This window comes from Vidua chalybeata, chromosome 3 (assembly GCF_026979565.1).
Source record: "Vidua chalybeata isolate OUT-0048 chromosome 3, bVidCha1 merged haplotype, whole genome shotgun sequence".
Taxonomy (NCBI): Eukaryota; Metazoa; Chordata; class Aves; order Passeriformes; family Viduidae; genus Vidua; species Vidua chalybeata.
In genome coordinates, this window is record NC_071532.1 from 60,488,430 (window position 1) to 60,514,642 (window position 26,213).

Consider the following 26,213-nt stretch of genomic DNA (forward strand, 5'->3'; position numbering starts at 1 on the left):
GTCTTGGATGGAAAATGTGGTATAAGTAAGGGCTTGGAGCAATTGTGTGAAGGAAAATCTGTCTTCTTAGAGAAGATAAAGTAAAGGACAAAATTAACCCTGAGAACCTTTTGGGGAAGGGAAGAATGGAAATGAGAAAAAAGGTATTTTAAGTAGCTAAACAATATTAGTAGGATAGCAAATAAATACATTCACCAATGCATTGGGAGTGGAAATGAGAACAATGTTTCTCACCACAAGGGAAATGAAACTTTGAGATGAGATTTCAGAAAGGGCACGTCCACATTGCTTCAGGACAGATCTTGGTTAGTTCTTGGGGGGAAATGCACAGAAGAATGGAAGCTAGTATTAAAGTCAACATTTCTGATGTTTTGTGTTGAATGCCATTCTACCTACAAATGGAACACCATATGTTCACTGCATTGCCTTTACATATAGTTAATTGATCCCATGCACCAAAGCTTCTGTTAATCTCCTGCAGAGACCAGGAGTAATTTTCCTTCTTCTTAACTTGACTTTTGAGTTTTTTTGCTTTATTCTTCTCCCTGTGCATCTGCTTCTGAAACAGTAAAGGTTGACCACAACTAGAATGGTGAAGGGAGGACTGGATTTGGCAGGACAAGATACCGTCCCAGGTTTTGCTGAAGAAGTGCTGAAACACTTGGCTGGATTGCTTTATTCCAATTCTCAAAGTTCTGAACATGACAGACAGACAAGGAATTTTTTGCTGCCAGATCTGAATCCATATGCTCATTTCAACATGGGGCATTTCAACATTGTCATTGTTAATTTGCCCGTCTTCCAATTTCTAGTACTTTCTTCAGTACTTCTGTTACCACAAGAAGTTCAAATGCTGGTTGCACTTGGTTGTCTCTTGTCCTGTCCCTGGGTACCTTCAACAGTCTGTGGGTTTTTGTGTCCTGCTGTAGTGTGTTGTTTCCTATGGGATATGTTGTGCCCCGTGCTGTGCAGAGGCACCTTTAGTGCCTGAGCTCCACTGCCTGCCAGTTTCAGGAAACAGCTCCTGACAACCCAGGTAATCCTACCTCTACCTATTCTGCTGTTCTACCTCTACCTATTCTGGTCTAATAAATTGGAAATGTAGCTTCTTCAGACCTTGCTCTCCTTGCATGCATTTAACCCCACAGAGCTGATATGTCACTGAAGTCACAAGGTGGTTTTTCTCATGACCCTGAGGACATAAGAGAAAATTAGGCTAATTATCACAAGATAAGTATGATTTCTTATGGTTTAAGTATTATTTTTGTTTTCACTCAAAGAGGTAAAGACACTTGACAAAGTGAGACAAAGATAAATAATGCTTTCCTTTTGTATTTCTTTTCAGACTCCGTCTATGAGATGTTTGGAAAAGAATTCTCCCTCTCAACAGAAGAAGTCATTAAAGTTATTGGCTTCAAAATTAATAAACTCACAGCAAGTATCTGTGAGAATAATGAAGTCAGCCAGTTTTCAGACAAAGTGGAATTACCGCTAAACTTTCCTGGTATAGTATTTCATGAATACATGTTTTTGAGAAATTATAGCCCTGAGTAATCACCTTTGTTCATTTTATTGATTTGCTGTCTTGATTGATATTTGAGGTTAAAACTCAGCTGTCAAGAATACAGTTTTATCACATGATACAAGACACAGTCAACTAGTTTTCAATTTCAACTCTTACAGTCCTTTCTCAAATGTGGATAGAAAAGATTAGTATTAAAAAGTTTTGTGGTAATGCTTTCTACACTTGGAGTCCCTTGGTGTAAGAATTACAACAAAAATCTTCTTTTTGTTTGCTTATGACTTTGCCAAACCTTATCTGAGCTGAAATCTTCCTTGTTGTGTTCTCAGACTATAATGTCTTCACCATTACTACGTCTGTATTTTATTATTATCGGTACAAAATATTTTCAATGTTTTGTTTTCAATACTGCTTTTATTTTAATGATTTATTCTAATTATGGTGGCCAGAGTGGCTGCTCCATGCTTAGAAACAGGATTAGAGGGGAATGGATGTGTTTTTCTATTTAAAAAATCTCTATAACTGTTCTATGGAAAAATCCAAATATATTAATATTTTGGAGGATGGACTTGAAATTTGGCACGTGGTACTGACTTGTTACTTGAACCACATCTTCCTCTTTCCATGTGGCCTTGTTAAGGGAAGCTGGCCAAGTACTGAACCCAGTACTAGTTCATCATGTGTCATATTTATTAATTTATGAATTTTGCTCTCATCTGAGTTCCTCTACTGTTAGGGCCCAGCAGCACTGAACAGGGAAGTGAATAAAGCACAGAGGGAGAAGTGTGTATCCCATGTGAGTATCCCAAGTGTGGGAAGTGGAGGACACAAACTATGTTAAGAAAATGGTAGAAAAAGTTTTGACCTCAGAGCAGGACAGAAGGATGAAGACTTTCCATGCAAAGATCAGAGAAAGGTGCAGGTGGTTTCAGCAGCAGAGGAAGACCCCACTCACCCACAAGTTTGAAAGTAGGACATTTTCTATGCCAGGAGTCTTGCAGGCAGCAGAGGTAATAAGAGCGCCTTGGTGAGAGGACGTAAGCAAGCTGGAAAACCGCATGAGGATGGCAGTGGGAGTGGGAGGGAGTCTGGGAGAGAAGTTGTGGGACACCTGCATAAAGGAAACACTGGTACAGAGCACAGAACATACAGAACACAACAGACTTCAAGAATCTGAGCTCATGCCCAGGACTCATTTTGGCCGTCAGTCTAGCTAATGGACTGAATGAGGCTATAGTTTTGTACAAAAAAAAACCATCCTAAATATTTAATTAGCACAGTATTAGTGCTGAAAGCACATGGGAAATTAAATTGATGCTGCATGGGAAACATAATATGAGTGTTTTCTAGTGTTTGAGTGCTTGACTTAATAACCTCATTGATGCTATTCTAAAGTCTTGCTGAGTATGCCAGAGTGTGCACGTGCATGTATAGGGTTTATGTTATGCCAGTATCCAAGCTGGGACGTGCTTTTTTTGCAGACGGAGACAAGACACACTTATCAAAACAAATAAAATGTAAAAGTCTATGGGAATGAAATGTTTCATTTGAATTCTACAGAAAAATATCTTCTGCTATGCCTTTATTTGCCACCTCTAAAATACAGATTTCTCTCTGAAATAGTTGTGTATATATAACTTCCCCCACCCCCCCAAACAGATCCTCAATTTACATTTTTCTTATCCTGTGAATCAGAATGATTTCTATGACCATTTATTAAAATACTTTTTTTGGAATGCCATTTTCAAGCACTAGTAGGGCCCAGACGTAGAGATCAAAGACCTTTTAATTATCTGTGGCTATCTAGAGATATTGAAATATGACTCTCCTGTGAACTCTCAAGATACTTGGTATTTTTCTTGTAATCCAAGTTTCTCTGATATTATTAAAATTTCTTCTATCTCTAAAATACATACACCAATAGAAATGTATTCTAAATCTTGATTGGCAGATGATGTTGAACATTTGAATCCTAAAATATCCCACACAGCAGAGTGATAAAAGTAATCCTAAATTTATTAATGTTGAAGGTCCTGATTGTTAGAACAGAAAGACTTGTGATTTCAAATGCTTGAACCTGGTGAATCAGGATTTATTTGCATTCAAGTGATCAGTTTTACAACTTGGCATTTGGATGCTGCTGCCCTGCTGAGCACATTTTCAAATTCGATCTAATCACTACAATTTTCATGCATAGTTATGAACTCTGCCAACCAGTGTTCTAGAAAACTGGGTTATTTCACTTGAAAAACAAATTCAGAGTTCATTTTGCTGAAATTTATTATCCTCCACATGATGGGTATTACTGAGCAGCAGCACTGAAGAGGGGCATAATGACTCTTCTTATTAGCCCAACAGGGAGCACCTCTTTCCTGTTTTTCTCTGTATATGTACTCTTATGCATTCAAGAGCTATTTGGTAAGATGTAAATTTGTCATTTTTCTAGTTTGGTTCTTAGCTGATGAATGATTCTACTCTGCAGAGTCAAGATTTCCCAGTCTCTTGCTCTTTCTTGACCTTTTTCCTTTTCACTTTTTTACATACACATGCTAAGATCTAACTGAAGCGTTATACATGAAACATGGCTTGCCCTCATCTCCTGAATGAAGCACAGAACTGAATTGCAGATGATCTTTTTCACACTGTCTGTGACTTAATTCATTAAAAATATCCACAGGTCTCCAGGAGGCTGACCCTGTATTTACACTGTATGTACAATGCTGTCTTGCCAGTGTTGATGCAGAGAAGTCTTTTTGCTTTGATGCTCTTTTCCATTTCCTTTGCCATGAGCTCTTTTGCATGCCATGGGCTCATGTATCCTTTCACTGAGTGCATACTGGCACAAATGAGCAAGGCTCCTATTTAGGTTACTCTGGGGATAGCAGCTCTGAGAGTGAAGAACTGGGCTCACTGGCCTTAAATGAGCCCTACTCTTTGTCTTTCTGAGTGTATTTGCAGTCTTCAGAACTCCTTTTTTTCTTCTCTGGCAAATCAGATCCTTGATAAAGGCCTAATCTGCCCTTTGCATTAGAGAAACCGCTGCAACCGCAAGTTCACTATCTGTGTTATTTCATTTTATCCTCATTCTAATTTGTTCTTTTTCATGCCTCAGAGGACCGGGCTATTCTTTCTGTGCTCATACACTGGGTAAAATAATAGAAGTCTGCTGTTACTCTAGACACTTCAATGACTACGTCTAACCACATTTTGAACTACAATTTTCACTACTAGCAAATTAAGAGACAAGTAATTTGCACAACAGCTGAATTGTTTGCCAGCACAAATGATTACATTTCGTTCTGTATTCCTTCTTCTGCAAAAAACGTTGCTTAGACTGCCCTATTCTCATGAGGTCCCTGGCTGTTGCTGCTGCTCATTCTTATTCGGCCTGACAGACACATAGCTGAGCATGGCTGCCCCTTTGAGTACTCATCTGCAAGTCGAAAGACAGGAGACTTGTCAGTGACCATGCAACACATCTGTGGAAGAGTAGGGGTCAGACATTAAAAGGCTCATCTCAGTATTAGGTGAGGTAGAGCTGGCCTTTGGGACAGGATGAGGGGAGGAGGATGCTGATGCAGAAGAGGTAGAGAGTGGGTGTTGGAGGTGTGGGAAAAGAGGAATAGCAATTAAGTCATCTCCAGAGAAGGTAGAAACTCTGCTCTTCCCAGCCTTACTTGGGGAACAGAAACTGCTAGTCTGGGACAGATTATTTGTTCTGCTCTTCTTTTTTCTTGGAGACTGCTTGCTACTCTACTAGGCAAGCCTAACTGTTGGTTTTCTCAGCTTTCTGTAGGGGAAAGAGAGTAAAATACTCCCTTCCTTCAGGACTCTAATTAAGACTGAAAATAAGAAGTCCATAAAGCTCTAGGGTGGTACATTTTACACTACAGCCAGTAAAACTATTCTGTATACAGATACTATTCTGCATACTATTCTTTACGCATACACTATTCTGTAAAAAGGTGGTGAAAATATCCTTCTATCAAAGCATGCTTTCCCATAGCACATTCAGTCTTGTGATCCTCTGGTTATGTTTTCTCTCCCATACCAGTGAAGTAATTTTCTCAGATTCTCACTCTCTGTGTCAACTTCTTGAAAAGATGGGCTGATGATATTTGGGGCTTACTAATCGTTGTATTATGTCTAGGCAGACGCTTCACCTAGTGAAATGTGACTAGATACAGAGGCTCCATGGAGTGGAATGGTTGCATTTTCCTGTAGTATTATATATATGTAGAGTTCTTCTTCAATGACTGTTTTATTTTTTCTCAAACTATTGGACATCAGTACATCAGTTTGGTTATAGCGCAGATTGCATTTAGAAAGTATATCTATAGTAGCAATAATGCCAGATCGTGATAAACCAGATGGACTTTATTCCAGATTTATTATTTCCATCTGTCTTTTCCCCTTACAGTCCACCAAGATCTCTTAGGAAAGTCTAAGTGAATTTGATTCAGTTGTTTTATGGTTTATGAAAAAGTACAAAAATTTTTTTGTTTGACCTCAAAATGTCCAAATTTTAGCATCTCAAACTTACCATATGTCTCCTCCTCCTGGAGGTTTCCTTGTTATCTTAGATTTGGAAAACATTTGTTTCTGCAATTTGATTTACAGTGATTTTAATAAGGCTCTGAATTGTTTCAAATAATATTGTTTGGTGGGTTTTGTGGTTTTATTTTGGTTTTTACATATATACAGTATGAAGAAGAGCATTTATGAGAGGATATCATGGCAGAATATGGCAGTGACTTCTACCCAACATACCAAAATAATATATATATTTTAATTATATATATATATTTATATATATTTTATATATTTACCTATGTTCTGTGTAGAGAGAGACATATGGAACTTTGCATGTTCATAGCCACTCAGAGGTGGCTGTTAGGTCAGGAGTCTTATCAATACAGAAGCTAAGTATGCAGGGCCACATGGCTCTTCTCTTGCCTAAGCAAGCATTCTGTCACCAAAATTAAGAAAACCACCAGAACAGAAGGGAAACATTCTTCTGCTCCCATCCTTGACAAAGCCAGTCTGCCTGGGCCAAGGGGTTAATCAGGTGTCTAGTTTTGCATGAAATCTGATAATTATGCTTCCTTCCATATGACACCTGCTTTCCAGCCTGGGATGTTCATCGGTTTGTTGCTGAAATAGTTGCCTTCCAAATATCTTTGTAGGCCCAGTGAAATTAGTAGCCTGAGACTATTGTCAAACTCATAGAAGAGAATAATGTTCCTAGTACCTGTACATTGCCAAATATTTTCAAATGTAAGTTTTTTGCACAGTTTATGGAGGCTTTTCAATGTAATTCGCGGGAATTTTGGGGGGGCATACACTTGCTCCTGTATCACAGATGGGTAAGCATAATTACTGCCTTTGGGACACATCATAAGTATTTGGAATATGCTTTTTAATGAAAAATGTTCCCATTTGTTTTCTCCCAGCACTGCTAGGAGGTGATATCCATCTTGTGCTTGCAAAGCATGATGCTAGAACACTGTTTGTCTTTTCTGCAGTTTCAGTTTGTCACTGGTGCCTTGTCACAGTGATATTTTCTAAATGCTGGTGAACCTGTTTGTGTTAATCTGCACTGGTATGCTCTAGTGGTGATTAGGACTGCAGTAGATAACTTCCTTGCTAATAATTGGGTTAAAAATGGCAGTGAGAAACATTGCAAATATCAGTGGGAGAGAAAAGTGTGTTCAAGTTTACTTTGTACATTCATGCATGTGCCTTCCTTGCAGCCCAGGAAAAAGCCTGGAGGTATTCCTGCAGGTTTTCCTACAGTGAGGACATAAATGTAGAAGATGCACTGACACAAGGGTACTGACTTCACACAGGAAAAGATGGCTGTCGTACAGACAATTGTGAAGGTAGAGCACAGAACTGCAGAAATAACTGACATTGGCATAATTGGTGACTATTTCTGCAGCAGATCAAAGAGGCTATAACTGCTTAGGCTGCTGACAGGCCCTCGGAGATGTTAGTTCCCAGAGTAACTAGAGGCCACATGGGACACCCAGAACCAAACATGCCCAATCTGGTGATGAATTCAATTAAAAGCTACTCAACAGACAGAATCTTAATTATGTCTCCTTTAACAAGAGTGATGCTAAAGTTACAAAGTGAAAGTACAGGGTTCTGCTACTGTAAAGAATCACAACAATCCTGTAGCCAGAACCATCACCCCCCAAAAAAAAAGATTTTAAAAAGGCTGTTTTGGTAGAAGTAATTATTTGATACATCCTTTTAAAGAAATACAATCTTAGGGACACCCTGAAACCATGCAGGGCCCTCAGCTGTGTTGATTACAATCAGTAATGAAAGTCAGTAAGGGAAAAGGTTTGGAAGAAAATAAGCACATTGCTTATTTTTAAGAGAAGCAATATTCCCTGATCCAATTCATTAAACAATCCCACAACTGGGGAGATCTAGCGAAGGAAGTGAGTGTCTTCCCAAGATCCAACAGCAACTGTGTGTTCTGGCAGCATCCCACCTTACTGAAATCTAGGTATCTGCTGGGGCATCCTGCACTTGGCTGAGGACAGTTGGGTAGGATATTTAAAACCTTGCAGACCTGGCTTAAACTACTCATGGGATTTGAAGCTTCCATAAAAGTGTCTTTAGTGGTACCAACCAGGCTTCTTGATATCCCTTCCCATGCCTCCTCTTTAACAGCCAAAATGGGAGTATACCTTTACCTCAAAGTGACCTCTCTGTGGTCCAGAGGTGTCAATAGCATGGAGGTGTGAGGCCATATGATTTTTGCTGGTTGGCTTTGGCAGACAAAGGGAGAAAAGGCACAGTATCTCCCAGGGAGCTTGGCTTCTCTGTCACTGTAGCTGTTGCTATTGGTTTATTTGTGACTAGCAAACTTGGCCTAGAAATAACCTTTATTCTCGCTTATATTCACTTGAAAGCAAGTCTTTGTCAAAGTCTGTCTCAGGAAGCTGCACTAAAATTCTATGAGGCAGCATTCACAATGCTGCCACACCTTGTGAGGAAGACAGCTGAATCACACAGTTCAGCTAAGACCTGCTTTTTAGTCCTCTCAACCCTCCAGTTTATCTTCCTTTATGAAAACCCTCACGCAAATAGAGAAATGTACACATCTTTCTTGCAATGGAAACTCCTAATGAGACAGATCCAAAGGGCATGATTAACATGAAGTAATAGTGTCCCTAGGAGATAGGGAAGCTCAGATACAGCTTCTGCCTTGCAGAACTTCAGCATTTTAATTGCCTCATGATGGCTGGAGTGCTACAACACCCAGACTTTGAATTAATCCAGCTGGTGGACTGGGCTGTCAGATACACTAAAATCTATTTGCTCTTTCTTATCTGTAGGTGCTACTCTTTCATTTGGGATGTATCTTTACACACACTTGGTCTAGGAATTCCCAGTGTGTGTGTGGAAGGTTATGTACTACTGATGTTTAGACAAGAAACTTATCCTGCATGAACTCATCACATTAGTGTTGTGTTTCCTCATACCACATCTGCATTTAGGTCTCAAAGGCTGGTTTTCTGAGAAGACAGATAGGAATTTAGGAAAATTGTTCTTTTTTCTGTGGCAAAGAAAAGTTTTACTGTGGACTAAGAATGCTGGATGTCAGATACACAGCAGAAAGGGTTAATTCCAGCTGCCTATACATTGTACCATGCAGCTGATATTACCTCTATAGAGTCGTATTTCTGCAGTTGAGCTATCATCTATGAATTATTTTATGTGCTTTGCTCCTCATTTTTATAACATTCACAGTCTAAAATTTGGCATTAGTTTCTTTGTGTATTTCCCTTTTAATAATGCAAGTTTTCTGTTCTTAGGTCTTTATAAGGTTGTGGCAGATAAGACTCCATATATCAGCATTGAAGAAATTGCAAGAAAAGTACCTATTGGGCCAACAAAGTTTGGCCATCCTTCTTTCTACAGCGCCAAAGATATAAAATTGGCAAATTTCACTATCAAACGTGATGAGCAGATCATCTTCAACTCTGTGGAAGAGGTCCATGGAATGATGGCTGTGAAGTGTGTCGTGGTCAGAAATAACCAGTCTCATTCCTTTACTTTGCCCCTCTCACAAGAAGGAGAATTCTATGAGTGTGAAGATGACCAGATATACACCCTAAAAGAGATTGCAGAATGGAAAATCCCTAGGTGTAGAAACCGGATTGTTAAACTTTCCAATACTTTACACATGTGGGACTCCTCTAATCCACTTCCTGAGAATTTTGATGGCTGTTTGATTCTCATGCCTGTCTATGAAGTGCAGGCAGTAATGAAATGTAAGTAAGAACTAAAATCAGTGTTCTATTAAACTTGGTGTAACAAAGTACAAAAGTACCCTTAAATACACAACATTTTCTTAAAATAGCCATGAAAGATTCAGTTTGTTACAACTTCCTTATCCATATTTGCCACTAATGTTAGTTTCAAGAGGAAGAAAGGTAAAAATTTTATTTCCTTTAGTATTTCTTTATCATCTGTTAGTTGAGATTATTACCTTGCATTTCTTTCTGTTGCCATTTTGTTGATCACTACGATTAAATCCTCACTGAAAATATATTGTATAGTAAAAAGGTTGAGATTAGGAATTCTGTTCAGTTCCCAGATTCTCTTTCTTTGTGTCTTAGACTTTGGCCATGGAGAAGCCACGTGATCATTTATGGTTATATCTAGGAGTTGGAAAAAGAAAAGAAAAAAAAAAACAATTCAACATGTTGCAATACACTTAATTACCATTCAATTTTCAGAATGAGCATGTCAGAGAAAGGAAAATAATATTATTTTATTCTGTTGCAGAAACAAATATCAATGGAATATAAACACAAAAAACTCATGGACAATTTCTGAAATCTGTAGGTTTGAGGAAACAGAAAGATTAGAAAACTAATATATTTAAAAGCTTGTGCTCTGAGTTTTTATTTTAAAAAATTCCAAAATATCTATGACACTAGTTGTTCTAGTTGTTCCACCAAAACCTTGATGCAGCTGGCCTCTGATTGCAGGATGTAGCTTACCTGTTGGGAAGGTTTTGCTGCTTGTTGCATTTACTACAAGTAAACCAATCAGCTCAGTAGAAATTGAATCCTAACAGAAATATGACGTTCATGGGGATATTAAGCAGGAAATCTTTTCACAATTGAGCATTTCTCTGTTGAATTATGTAAGCAAATATACAAAGAGAAAGAAATAAAAGTGGACAGAGTCTGTTAACACAATATACCATAGTCGTTATATGCTTAATGTAAGATATTCAGCTGTGCTTGCTATGTGATTCAATGTGTGAGTTTTGAAAACATAGCTTCACAAGATAAACGACTCCATTTGCTGTAACTCTAGCTAGATTCAGGGATCTAGCTCATCTCCTGAAGCTCAATTAACTCAGGTTTATTGCTATGTCCACTTAGATATCTATGTGCAGAATCAATAAGAATTTAATGCCCCTGAAAACCTTCAGAAGATTCAGAAATATTTGGTATTCCCTTGTCTTCCAATCAGTTATTCCAGTAAGGATTGTATTTGTTGTTTTTATTTTAAGTTTCATGATGTTTTCAACATTTAAGAAGCATTCCATATGTCCTAGATAACTATTTAATACAAACTTGAAAAGTAGGCTTCATGGTACATGAATAACTACTTTCTTGTGGACCATGAAGAATGAATTTTCACCATTTTAGGAGAACTATAAATAGATACAAGATAAAGTATGAGAATTACTATCCACTATAAAAAAAAAGATTCCTGATAACTGGGATAACTGATTACATTTTCACAGGCTGTGAGCAGGAATCCTCTATACTTCTCATTATTAATAATGAACAAGTTATGTGTGTGGAACTCTCACAAATGCTCATAGAAAGTTTCATTTTCACCAGTCATCTTCCTTTGTTTTCTTTCCCTTGTGGTGCTAAGGATGTTTATCACCTCAAAGTGTCAATGTGACAAAAGCAGAGTCAGAACAAACAGACCCTGAATCACTGTCATAGAACTCTGTCATATAAAATAAATCCGATACCAACTTTTCAGTATAAAATATTGATATGTCCTGCTACAAGGAAGTGTGAATCCAGAATATACTATCCCTTTGTGTAGGTCTATGCAGAATAAATCTTATTAAAGAGAGTCATTAAATATTATTTGCTTGTTAAATTTTACTGCCTTGGTCAGCAATCTGAGGTGTCACTGACTTGGAGCCAAATTCTTAAACAAGCCTTAATTACATAGTCAGCTTTATTATTGGAAGATTTTCATTCAAAATTTTGCAAGTTCAGTTGTGGTAAAAGAGCTGTTGTTCCCTGTCAGGTTGTTAAATTCACTGGCTCAGTTCTGATAGTGAATAAAACCAGGTGATGCAGAAAAAATGCAACAGTTCCAGAGAGGAACATAATATTAAAATGTCTTAATTCACAAAAATAACTTATTCTTAATTATACAAAGACTTTGCCATTTTGTTAAGTGATATTATTTCTTAATAATTACAGATGTTTTAATTATTCTTACAAATATCAAACTACCTTATTTCTCCCAGTCTGGCCATAGCAGCAACATGTTAATGGATCCAAATGCTATTTATTTACTAAAAATGTTTCCCCACTCATTTCTTTAGGGAAACCCTAAACTGCTATGAAGTAAAAGAATAAAAATACAGCTTGCGCCTAAGAATTTGAGAAGATAAGCAACTGATAGAAGTGCTGTGGGGAAAATAGTGAACTAGACTTTTCTTTTTCTTAAACTTTGTGCTCACTTGCACACCTTATTCTCTCCCTTAATTTGGGTGGTCTCATGCATATCTGGTAACCATATCTCTCAAATTACAACAATTAGACTTTGGCTGGCACAGTTAGTGGTGCACATTTACACATGGACATGTACACCTCAGGGGAGGTACTTTTAGTGTCTGGCCAATAGGACATGTATTTTATTTCAATGTCAGTTTGAAACAAAACACAATATATTTCTTTTTCTTTTCAGTTCGAAAAGACATAGTTCATATCCTCTCAGATCTGGATGTGGAGGTCAAGGATGTAACAGACTATTATGATATTAGCTCTTTCCTTCAGCCACTTTCTTTGGAAGATTTATTTGAGAGAACAAGCAAAGAATTTCCTATGGTTGCTGAGATAATGGAAGGGCCTTCAGGAAACCAAAAACCTTATAACTTATTGTCTACAGGGAAAGAGATAGTCATCTACAAAAAGTACCAGGCAGCAAGAGTCCTAGCCTCTGAGATGAGAAGTGATTCCTCTAAAAGACATTATTTAATCCCTATGAGCTACAAGGGAAAGTTCAAGAGAAGACCTCGAGAGTTCCCAACTGCCTATGACTTACAGATAGCGAGAAGTCAAAAAGAACATCTTCATGTTGTAGCGACTAAAGCCTTTACTTCCCCTCATAAAGAACTTTTTTCTGTTTCAGTTGGAGATCAATTTCTAGTTCAGCAATGCCAGACTAGTGAAGTTCTGTATGAGGGAAGAAAGAAACTCATAGATGTTTTAGCTTGTGAGCAAATACTAAGTGATTCATATAAAACAGTGCTCCTCCCTATGTACATGGAAGGTGGCTTTGTGGAAGTGATTCATGACAAGAAACAGTACCACCTCTCTGAGATTTGCAAAGAATTCCATTTGCCTTTTAACGTCAAAGTGTCCGTGAGGGACCTTTCCATGGAGAAAGATGTCTTGGCTGCTGCGCCTGGTCTGCAGTTTGAAGAAGAAATCACAGACTCTTACTTGCTGATCAGTAGTGCCAGCAGTCCAGTGGAGAGCTGGGAGATTCCCGTGTGTCGCTTAAACATGTTGGTTCATTTGCTCAGCAAAGATGTCCAGACAGTTGTATCGCCTATGACTAGGACAACAGTGGAAGAGGTCAGCGAAGAGGAATACTATATGTTGCGAAGATATGAAAACCTAACCCTCCATCCACCACCCAGGCCTCCCAAAAAGCCAACATCAGCACCACCACCTACTTTTGCAGTGCCTCAGCAAGGGGTGTCTGATGTACTACAGGCTCCAAAGGTAAGGTATCCCATCTTGTCTTTGAATGTCTTACAACCACAGGTCATGTTCTGTGGGTTTAAAGTCTTCATTTCACAGTTGTATCCTTATGCCATGTACACAGATGGCTCTCAGCTCCCTGTAATGGGCAAATTAGCCATTACAGACAGGAATGGCTAAAATCTCCAGTGCGTGTTAATTGATCCGTGAAAAACAACGGAACCATGCTGACTCACAGCAGAAATCTTGGCTGTATAATTTTGCATGGATAATCCTTTACTGCACCATTGTAAAAGCGAAGGGAGAGATTTGAAGTGCCTGTATTTAAATCTTTATTAAGGGGAAGCATATGTTTTCATGATGTAAAGATAATTTTGCTCAGCTAGAAGTTGCAGAATTAACTTCACAGAGAGACAGGATGTATTGAAATTTTTAAATTCATTATTTTGCACTCACCCAAGTAGGAAATAGGTTTGGAACTTTAAAAAAAAAAAAAAAATAAAGCAGTACTTTTAAAATAGAAGTTGATCTTAAAAAAGAAGTGTCTCTTCCAGGACAATTTTCTTCGTTTAACTTACTAAGACAATGCATTTGTTCATTAATGTTTGTGTTGGGTCTGGCTGAGGTGGAGTTGATTTTCTTCACACCAGTCTCTAAAATATTTCTTTTGATTTTTTATTTAATCAGGGTTGACAGCACACCAATCTTTTGGCTATTTTACAGCCATGCACCCACAGTGTCAAAGCCTTCTTGATTTCCCAGGCTTCCCCAAGGAAGTTTGCTGGGGTTGGACAAGAAGTTAGGAGAGGACACAGATGGGGGAGCTGACCCCAGCTGACCAAAGGGACATTCCATGACACATAATACCGTGTTCAACAAAACAAAAAATTGAGGGGGTGATTTGCCTAGGAAGGCAGCCATAACTCAAGAGACTGGTCAGACAGCAGTCTGCTTGTGGGAGGTGGTGAGTCACTTCCTTTTGCATCACTGTTTGGGGTTCTTCCCCCCTCTTTCCTTCATTTATTAAGCTGTCTTTATCTGAACCCACGAATTTTCCTGCTTTTGCTCTTACTTTCTCTCTCCTGATGAGATCATCATCCTGATGTCAGGGTGGACTGAGCACCCTGTGTTGTGATTACTATGCTTTAAATACAATGTAACTCATTATATTTTGGGGGATTCAGAGGAAGTTATTTTTTAGTGTGGTGGTATGAAACTGAAGTTGAATTGTAGCCACTCTGAAAGGGCAGCGTTTGTGAGTTCTGGAGGTGTTCCTTCTCTCATTCCCCAATTTCAAGACCACATGAACGTCCAAAGCTCCACATAGATCCTGGGAGATGGTTACAACAGTCTATAGGAGAATTGAATGGATAAAGTGGCTCCCTAAGATAAGGGTACTACCAAGAAAAGATGTGGCATTTTCTCCTGTCTTTACTACAGAAATGTCTTTTCTTCTAATTTTTACAATGAACATTGAACAGCTTAAATAAGACATCCTGTTGTGCAAGGAAGGATACATGAGAAACTTGTCCATGGAGCTAACAGGCAAACAATCACCCTGGTACTGGCCAGGGTTAAAGAACTGGGGGAAAATTCCCTAAAGCTGTGTTTCTGGTCAATCTGTACCCTTGTCAGGAGGATTCAAACTTCCTGCAGTTACTGGTGGCTGTGTGTGCAGAAAAGCAGCTGGATGCTGACTCCAGATCAGGCTCATGCAGAAGATAATATTTCCCTAAAGTGAGAAGAGAGCAGTAAAGGTAAAGGAGGGATGAGCTGAGGTTCTTTTTCACATTCATGAGTGAGAGCAACCTTAGACTGCAACTGTCCAGACAGAGGAGATAATTTAAGCACTGTTTCAGAATATCCTTTTTAATTTTTTGGGGGGCAGGCGCCTCTTATAAATAAATAATAAACTGCAGTCAGAATGCTTGGAATTATGCATATTGTAAATCTCCTCCCCTGGGAAGGTGAAACAAGTAGAGATCCTTCATTCACTAGATTAAACGTCCTGAGCTGTAACATATTGTGTTTGAAGTCACACAGAATGCATCATCTTTTCTATACTGAACACGAGTCCTCTGAGAAGACGTGGATGGTGGCACCTAGGCTCTGCCTTGGCCCCTCTGCAGCACTAGGGGAGATTGTGTTTTCTTTTTAAATGTATCAGGAATGTCTGAAGGTTCAGAAAGTCAGAAACTGTGCCAAACTGATAAATAGCCATCTTTGCATATTTTGTGGCTATGCATAGGCTTATTTGCATAAATAACAGATGAGCGTCCTAATGAGCTGAACTTAAGCCTGACAAGGTGGCAGCCTGGGATAAGCTTTAGTGCTGCTTGAGTTGCCACACCCCTCCTGCAGGCAGCTCCCTGCCTGGTGCTGGGGAGTTCTGGCTGCTTGCTGGAGAGCGGTGAATGGTTTCCTTACACATCAGTTAGGAAGCTCGGCTTGGTTTGGAGCTCCAGGATAAAATGCTGCTGCTGCATGGGTCCAAAGAAGAAATTGGCCTGGTTTTTGCCAGTACGTGAGGATTATCTGCAAGTGTGGGTCACCTTTGGCTACAGCTTGTGCTTTGATTGCCCCAGCTTGCAGCAAAGCTGTGAGGGCAGAGAGGCTCCAGCTGTCTCTTCCTGCTGTTCTCTGACCTTGGTAAGGAAACTCTGGGCCCAAGAGCAGGGCTGCATGCTTCACTGCGTGCTTTTGGTCGTGTGAGTCACTGGATTGTATGAGATTTGCATCCACCATGGACTGGAACCTCAGACAAGTATGAGAACTGCCTCTGCTTGTGTGCAAGGTGCAATGCTGCAGAGATATGGATGTCTGCACACTTCAGCAAAATCCAGAGACAGCAGATGGATTCTCAAACGTGATACAACTGCATTAACTAAGCACTCTGCCCAGTCTCTTCACAGGGCTAATTAAGTTGGCTCAGCTGCTGTTGATACAGCTTTCACTTCCAGAACCTGGGATCTCTCCTCTCCCCACCACAGAACTGCATAGACTTTCCCTTTCCCTCTCATATTAACGTTTTGTTTGTGTAAGAAACATCCAGACCACATCTGTATGCAATTTTGTATTGCTTGCTAATTGAATTAAAAAAGACAAACCCCAAGAAAATGCATGTAAACTAAGCAAATGAAAAAAAATAGCTTGTATTGAATGATGAAAATAATCTTATACTTCATACAGCAGATGTCTACCTGATATTACTAGCCTATAGCAGGTATTTATCCAATAATTTATCCAATACCTCCACCCACAAGCACCCCCAGCTGACACAGGAATGACATAAGGAATGACATAACAACTTGTATCCTTTGTCTCATGGTAAAATGTATTATAAAATTCACCAGAAATCTACATTCTCTTTGCTAGAATCATTGGAATGAATTTCAGAGGGGGTTTTAACGGACATGTAGGATTAAATGGTCATTCAGTTCCTGGTTTGTGAGCTTATCTAGAAAGTGAGAATGAGCCAATAAAACCCTAGAAGTTAAAGCTACTGATTTGACAATGGAGCATCTCACCCATTTGCCAAGTGGCTCCTGGAAAGAAGTTCCTGTGGGAGTACTTAGTCAAGACCTTACTTTCTTGAAATGAAAATTCATATAAAGGGAACAACTCAGATGTGTCTGTTTTTTCCACACATTAGAAACATCACTGCAAATATGACAAACCAAGTTTTCACTTAGTAACTTCATTGAAAATAGTTTCCTAAAATTTCCTTTTTCACGTGCTTGGAAACCTACTTTTTCCTCCCCTTCAAGAGGATTCAAGCAGCAAAAGTGCTCTAGCTTTCTTTTTGCCTATCAGTTCAAGCAGTAAATATCCTACACATTTAAGAAGGTGTTAATCTATGCTCCTCAATGTTTTTTGTATTAAATTGAAACAAAGGGTTCACACCAAATATTGCTAAATGCAATCTTAATGCATGGAAAGCCACAATTTAGCCTTGTACTCCTAAGACCATAAGGGCACTGCTTAAAAGACAAAAAATACAGTATTTCACTTCTGATAAGGAGTAAGAGAGGTTAGCTCCATCCAGTGCTATTATCAATGGTCTGTTTAGTCATGTATGTAACCTGAGCAACAGTAGAATCAGTAGAATATCCACCAGCTGGATTGCTGCAAAATAACTTTATGAACGTGGAACTGGAAAAGTCTGTCACAAGCAGTCATCTGCTCATCTCTGGCAAGAAAGCTGAGAGAATTACAGCCAAGGAAACTGGAATTTAATAAAATAGGAGCATCAGGGCATGATAGTTAATCGTCATTTTGTGCTAAGGTCCATTATCCTTTCAAAAGTCATTACAGTGCTAAGATACCGAGAACTTTCTTGCTTTCTTGCTTTCTTGCTTTTTATTTCAAAGTTAAAATGAAAGAAAAATTATCACTTCCATCTGGCTTTGCAGTTCTACAAACTGAGCTATCGAAATCTGCCATTAACATATTTATCGCATCTGTCTTCCCAGCAAAATGAAGGCTTATCTGGAATTAAGTTGATAAGACATAAGCTGCATTTCTCAGCAAATGAGTTTTCCTGTAGTGTCTCCTTTCCTTCCTCATAACTATTTCTTTTCTGCTTCCAGAGCATTTTTCACATTTTTGGCTCCTTTATAGAGTAGATTTAACACAAATATTTCTGCTGTGTAGCAAGAAACTAACCTTCCTAAACAAACGCATATTAGAAAATGGACACTGGACAGCCAGGAAAGAATAGGTATGAACAGACTTCAGGCATTAACAATTTTTTGGCTCTAGAAACAAAGAAGAAAAAAAGAGGTTCGTTAGTGGATGCAGAAATGAGCATATGCAAACATAAGGAGGAGGGTTTCTCTCTGACAGGTGCATCATTGTGGTTGCTGATGCTGCACCTGTGCTTCCTCTTCCTCTCTTTTTTCCTGCCCCCACAGAAGGGGATGTTTCTCACTCCCTGGATCTCACCTTCCACCCTCTCTTTCTCCCTCATCCTATCTATTGTTTCTCCCTGTCATTTTCCAGTAGCTTTGTAAATAACATGTGAATGCTGGAAGTACAGCTCTACAAATTGAGGACCATCACATACTGTCATTGTGGCCAATTTCCTAAAGTGTCTCAAAATCCTATCCCCACCACAGCCTCACCTGGTGAATCAGGCCCCAGTTCCCTCCAAGTCCTTGTGCTGCAGATTCTCACTTCTCCAAGAACTACGTCCACACTGTGCCATGGATTCCTTTCCCTCCTAAAACCATCCTGTGACAGACATGTCTGATTTCCCACAGACCCATGTGTTTGGGTCCCCCCATGCTACACTTTTCATGTGCCCTTCACCCCACCCCTAAGCTATATGATATTGGTTCCCCAGTCACCTGTACTGCTTTCAACAGGCTTGCCTTTTCCTGTTCCTCGCTTCTTCCCAACGTGTCTCCTCTTCTTGCTCTTCTCTCATGCAGTGAGCTGAAGCTGAGGTCACAGGCATAAAGGACTGGGAGCTACAGGGACATCCCAAGTTACATACAGGCTTTTGTTGCCTTCTCCAGCAGCATGAATTCCAAACCTCAGCACAGGATTGCCTCCTGCTAGGATCTTAGGGGAAAGCAGCGTGTAGGTGCTGACAAGTGTCAAGTAGTTTGATTTTCTTGTTGGCTGGACAGTCCAAGCTGAAGGATTTTATATTGATGCTCTGTTGCAAAGATCCTTATAGCTGTGTTTGGATCTGGGGGCCTGTGACCATTTTCTGGAAAGCCACATCCTTATACTATGCTGGGCTGAAGTCTACACATGCGCCATCCCACTTCACATCCTGCGGTTTTCCACAGAAGAAACCAAACAATGCTGTCTGGAGATTGGGACTTCTGGATACCCTATGGACTCCGAATGAACCAGCTGGAAGGGGTTAGAGGAACTGGAAACCCTAAGGCCCAAACTAATGAAGGACTGGAGTTTTCCTGATGTTCTCAGTACTCTCTTTTCATTTTAAAAAATACTAAAAGCTTAAAATTTCCACAGAGAATCATCAAGTCTGCAGTAGGCACTTACTGTGGTTTGATGTTAGTCTCAAAACCGAAATACAGTGGGGAAGATATCAGTGTGCCTGCCAGAAGGACAGGCAGTACAAAATTGCCTGAAGAAACAGCAGGGCAATCTGAGGTGTAAGACTCATTGCAGAAAGGCATTAGTAATACAGGAAATGCTGATATAGTACATGGAATTAAAGAAGGTACAGATGAACATTTGGATATGCTGACTGATGAAAATGCCAACTGTTTAAAAGCAAATTGCTTAATTTACAGCTAAAAATGAATTACTTGGAGAACAAAGAGAAAAGAAATATAAAAATAAAGAGGATGCCCAGAAGAAATAAAAAATTGAACCACATGAAAATATGGAACCCTTGATAAGAAGGAAAATCCTGAACAGAGTGTGTGAGCCAAAAGCCATTGATGTCAGTAAGGAAAGAACTGGCTGGCACATTTTTTTCCTGTCTCACAGAAAGCACATAACATAATAAAACACACAGCCTAACAAAATCATACAATTATGTATAATTATGAAGCAGGACAAAAAAAAAGTAGAAGAATAAATCTAAAATTTAGGAACCACTGCAGCAAAATAACTCTCCAAAAATAGAATTCGGGGAGTAGGGGCACAGAAATGTCTTTTTTTTCAACTGGGGTTCCAAGAAGCCTGACTTCACACAAAGCTGATCTGCAGGCTGCATTTTACTGTTTGCCCTTCTCATAGCAAGAAAGTTGGAAAATTAAGTTTGTGGATAGCTAGCTGTTGATGCACTAGCTGTTATGGACTGTGTTTTTGACTTCTGTTTGGAAATCTCTAAAGAGTTTTCCAGTTTAAAATGGCCAGAGATAATCTAAAGCCCAGCAAATTTCCAGCAGGAAGCCCAGCTCCCATACTCCTGCAGTGCCCATCTGCAGCAGTGGCAGTGACCAGCCAGGCAGCTCCCCAGGATGCCACAGAGCCAGCTGCCAGAGCTCTGGGCAGCTCCCAGGCTTTCTGACTCTATCCCTGCTCAAACACCTTCAGGAACTTTTCTGGGCTCTGAAGGCTGGCCTGAGGTGGCTGGTGTCCCTGCTAGTAACTCTCTGGACTCCTTATTTGTGGGAATTGGCCTTGGGGTGCTCTGACTACCAGATGAGGCCTGGGAAGTGTGTGGAAAGAGATAGTTGGCACAGGCTGAAATGAAGTCCAGTGATGTTTTCCAGGCACTGTGTAATCAGCTAGTGTTGATAAAACCACTGCTAAAAAATTATGAGAAAAAATAAAAAGAAGGAGCTTCACTGAAGTCACTTAAGTGTTGTATGTGGTCAGTGTAAGGGACAGAACTGACATTGCTCATTCACATTATGCATTCTTTCATGAAATTCAAGATTTGGCAGTACTGTCAGCTGAGCATTCTGGTAATGAAAGCATCCCAGAAGGCTGGGATTATGCTTTGAAATATATGCCCCATGACAAGAAATAAGAAAGTTGCTGTCAGTGTGACAGCAGGGTCACATCCTAAAACACCTGTAGCCATGGTTCACATTTTCCAGAGAGTCCTTGCAGAGAGGAATTGAGTGATTATCAAGACACAGAGAGTGCTGTGGAGAGACTCATCAAATCCATTAAAATTTGTAATGACTGCCCACCCCTGGGCTTTCCTTCTTTACTTTTTGAATGTGTTAGTCCATAGACGCGGCATAAAAAAAGTATGATGAGGGAGTTTTAAGGGCTAAAAATTAATGTATGTATTGTCTCTACCATAAAAATTAATTTCTTTTCTTTATGTGTAGAGGTGCATAATTTATACTGAACTTTTTCAATGTATTTAACAACATTTTGGTCTTGTTTTGCCTCAGAACACAAAACAATTTTACTAGTAAATAGATGTCATGGCAGTGTGTTGTGACATAGTGGTTCAGACTTTCTTTTCTTTTTTCTTTTTTTTTAATACAGAATAAGAAGAGGAGTAAAAATGCACAGGGTATTCAAGTCTGTTGTGATTCATGTAGTGCCACTGAGCAGTGATCCCAGGCTTTCAATGACTGTAGGCAGTGGCTTTATCAATGGTCCACCTGAACTAGTGTGATGGAGTCTAAGCAGAGGGTCACTTAATAGGAGTCACTGGGGAAAAAAAAAAAAAAAAAAAAAAAAAGGAAAATTAAGAAGCTCTTTGCTAGTTTGTGGCATGTCATGGACCACCCTGATGAAAAACACTGGTGATGAATTCTGCTTAGACCCTGCTTTAGTTTGGACTCTAAATTACCTAGAGTTGAAATTTGATTAATAAACGAGGATAAAGCTATTCCCAAAGCATCACTTTTAAACTTTAAATTTAAGAGTCTTTGAAAAAGTAAATAATATTTTATGTGTGAAATGAAGAAACCATATCTGGAAGCTACTTTTAGGGATCCATCTGTTTTGCATAAGTGGTAAATGCATGTTCTGCAATATTAATGAGGAAAAAGTGGTTGAGTTTGCTTGTGATTACTGTCATTTGAAGGGAAATGTGCCAAGCAATTGAACAGTAGCTCTACAAGAAAATTCTGGCTCTGTGAGGAGAGGAGTTCACAGGATGTCAGTAGGTCTGGCTTACATAGCCATTTCTGTAAGTGCTGCTTCAGTGATCACAGGCAAATCACAAAAATACCATTGCCTCCATGTACATAAAGAAACTAGCAGGTGTGAAGAGGGGTTGTGGATTTACAGCTCATTAGTTACTTTATATGGATGCTTAATGCTCAGGTAAATGCAAGATACATTGCCTCACTTTCAGTAAGGGTCAGAGCTACCTTGCATTTACTCTGGAGCAGTAACCACACAGACAGTTGCCATGGAGTATTAAATGAGCTGTAAATCCATGCTCATTTACTAGGTGGCAACTTGTTCATATAGCTGTCTCCTCTGCCTGTGAAATGGGACACAATGCTTCATTTTCACATCTTGGATATTTGTATAGACAAGAATGATTTTTCTATGTATGCAGTATTTTATGCATTGGCTACTGCAATAACAACAACAGTATTATCATAAAAATAATAACAGTGGAATTACTGGAGATTAGTACATTTTAGCCTTATTTAAAGTTTTTAGCTGGAAGTTAATCTACAAAAGAGGTGAAAAAACAAGTGACAGCTGTCTAGGACAGATGGATTCTGAAGTGTGTGTATTTGAAAGAGGAAGAAACAAGAAAGAATAACTTATTTAAGAACTTATACCATAGCAAGGTGTTAACCCTGAGGCTCACTAACACCTTTGAGGGACCTGTCTTTTGTTAACCACTTCATAGTTTATTCTAATGTTAGACACAGGTCTTTGTGCTTGTCTTCTGCATCTGCTGTTGTATATCTGGTGTCTTTGGCCTTGTCTTCACCAGCTGGCTTACAGAAGGTAGCAGCTAGTTCCCAGACAAAGAGAGTTATGGATGGAAAGTCAGATGTTTTTTATAATGTCTCCATAAATTTCCCCATCTTGTGGGACTTTGGCAGATGATAACATTAAACTAAGAGTTGCATGTTAAAGGTTAGTTTGTGCAAGTACGAAAGGTGTCAGCAAGGGAAGAAAATGAGGAAAGAGACAGCTACAGTACAGATTACATCTATCTATCTAGCTCTCTATCTCTCTATATATCTGTATCTTATATTGATAAATCATACGTGTATAAAAAGTAGTCAGACATAACTGATGATGTATAAATAAATGCTGGGCTAAAAGGTTATTTTTTGAAGTCAACCTGACACATCATTTATACTACTTGCCATGATGGAGCAGCACCTCCATTTGGGTGGAAGAGCAGATTAAGGAGCTAAGCTTTGAAGGTGAAATTGAGAACTAGTGAAACAGAAAAACAGAATATCCAGTTACATTCTATCAAACTGTGAAATGGGATGGGAAAGCAGAATTTATGTAGGGTGGAGGGAATTGCATTTTTGTTACAAGAAGGCTGAGGGTGAGCACTTCTCTTTCTAAAAATGTTCTTTTCCCCTTGTGAATATCTTCATTCATAACGATCCTGCCCTCATTGTCTCTCATATAAAAGTGAAAATCAGTGATATATTAAAAAATCTGCTCTGGTTAAGACAGGTGAATGCATACATACATGATGGTTAACATGCAATATCTGCTCTTTATCTGTTCTTTGCACCTCGCTGAGCACACAGACCAGAGAGGTCTTGGTTTGTCTCCTACTTTTACTCCGTATCATCAACATTTGATGGTGTGAACACCCCTTCTACAGTATTCATATTCCCTCTCTGTTCTCATGGTTCAAGCAATAGGAATATGGATGGAAAAACATGGGAGCTAGAAGGAAAACAGAAAATCCTCGAACAGCAGGCTTAGATTTTGCATAAGGTTTTTCATTAGTTTGCATCTTCAGAAAAAAATAGAGATAAAGTCATCTCATGAAATATTGAAACCACTTCTACCCATACAAATAGCTGAATGTGAAAAATCTCGGTCTACCCTCTGAAACGGAAAATAAACCTTCTTATGAATGCTATGAGTTATTGAATAATAATATGGCAGTAGTCTAATGCTGCTATTGTTGAACCTAAATGAAAACCCTTATTAATCATGGATTTGACAGCTCATTCAGTTATAATAATGTTTCCTGTCAATCCAAGCTCTCATTATAATTGGATCTTACTTAGAAAGGAAGATGCTCTATTGACTGCTCAGATGGAGAAAAATACAGGTTTGAAAACGAAAATATCAGTCTGAATTCTGTTTCCAGGGAGCCTGCTTATGCATTTACAAGTTGGATAGCAGTTTAATCCTTGCTCTGTGTCACATTTAGATGTTGCTATAATAAGATTCTCTCACTGACTAGACACCAGCTCTACAGTCATGACAGTGAAAGTGAAAGCGGGAAGAGCAAATGAAACTTCTTCTCAGGGATGCTGGTATATCATCACCATGACCTAGTTGCAAAGAAATAACTGAAATAGATTGCTTTTCTACAGAAAGTAGTGTGTTCAGCTGTGAATTTACAGCTAATTTGGTTTCCTGCATGTCTTCTTTTGTGGTTACTCAGTTTGCAGAAAGTATTAGATATTTCATGTGGCATTGAGAGGAGATTAAACTGCCTCAAACCAAGTGCTGTAGGGGTATTTACAGAAGAGTTAGTGGCAAGGAGCTGTAAATTCATTCCCTAACTTACTGCACAATATCTTTATAAACAGGGCCAGAGACAGAACAAGCAAAAGCATCCGAGGTGGTTGTCAAAGCAGAGGACTATTCAGGCTGAGACTGAAAGCACTTGGAAAAGCATTTTGGATAAATGTCATTTGGAAGACACTCTCTGGGCTAAATCTGTAAATTGCATATTGGAGGCCCCAATTTTGTGGGTGTAACAGAGGGGAGTGGTGCATTCTGTGCAGGTCACAACTCGTTGAGGACAAAGAAAACACGGGATAAGTAAAACTTGCACTCAGATTTAAAAAAGGAAGGTTTTCTAGAAGTCCCTTTTCTAGGACAGCTGAAACAAGAACTCCCACAAGGTGTTCTTGTTCATTGGTAAACCGGTGTAGTTACAAGAAATGGGAATTTAGAGTTGTTTTCTAATGAGTAGTATAATACCAACCAGCATAGAGACACCAGACTGTTTGCACTGCCTTGCAGGACACGGAGTAAAAAATTCTGATAACCTCAGGAATTCTTTGCATGAGTGTAAGGGCTCACTGGTTGTGTGCTTGATCCTACAGCAGACATGCACACTGAAAAGCAATTAAGTAATCTTTTCTCCCTCCATGGCTCAACCACAAGAGGCACAGATGGGGGAATAGGCTGTAATCCACACCAGAATTTAGTAGCTGCATTGGGAAAATATCCTTCTTCTATTAGTTGTCTTCAATCAATGCAGCTTAGCACTATCTTATTTGTTGCTTTGTGCCAAGTGAAGATAACTCAGGTCCTCACTGAGATTGCAGTGCTTGAGAGAAATAAGGGCAAGGCTGATAATGAAAGTGTAACAAATGTGAACAGGAACAAAAATCCAAGGGAAAATGGAAACTGCTTGTTTTGATTTTGTTGTCATGCATTCCTATTTTATTCACAATTGCTGACTGATTTCTCATCTCTGAATTAATAAATAGAAGTTAAGATTTGTTTCAGGTGAAGAGTTGATGCCAGAGAGGATTTCTTGTGTTGTTACAGTGCAAAGATCACCACATTATAGACAATCATATACCTCTACAACCACTCATGCAGTGTGAGTTCATGGGGGTTATGCAATGGTTTATATGCCTGTTAGCATAAAATGCCTACAAAATTTATCGTGGAACTATGTAATTTGAATGGTGGAATAATAATTCAAAGAATACTTTTCAAAATATATAACTTGATCAGCAGCTGTTGAATCCATAAAATAATTATTTATATTCATGGAATAGCTCTGAAAAGGTCAAGTAGGAGACATTTTAATCCATGTTTTCAATTTGTTGCTATATGTTTAGAGTAATAAATCACAGCAGCTTTCAAAAATAACAAAGGCAACAGTAACATATGGCTCTCAAATATTTGTGGACTGTAGATTAAACTAATTTGTTTTTCCTGAGCACCTAAACACAATTTCGTTATTTGTTGGTTGTGATCTCTTCTGTAATTACAAAAAGAGATTTGATACCTAATGGCATAAACCATTATGCTAACAACCTCAAATTAATGGGCTCTTCCAGCTTATTTCAAAAGACACATTGCCAAGTGCT

General features: G+C 39.0%; 1 protein-coding gene across 1 annotated transcript in view; it reads left to right on the forward strand.

The window, feature by feature from the left end:
• Positions 1 to 26,213, forward strand: part of THEMIS (thymocyte selection associated) — a 70,033-nt gene that overhangs the window by 10,453 nt on the left and 33,367 nt on the right. Inside the window, exons 2-4 of the mRNA XM_053939000.1 lie at positions 1,346 to 1,504; positions 9,358 to 9,816; positions 12,506 to 13,548. Of these exons, the coding sequence (XP_053794975.1) occupies positions 1,346 to 1,504; positions 9,358 to 9,816; positions 12,506 to 13,548 (1,661 nt within the window). The remainder of the gene's footprint in view (positions 1 to 1,345; positions 1,505 to 9,357; positions 9,817 to 12,505; positions 13,549 to 26,213) is intronic.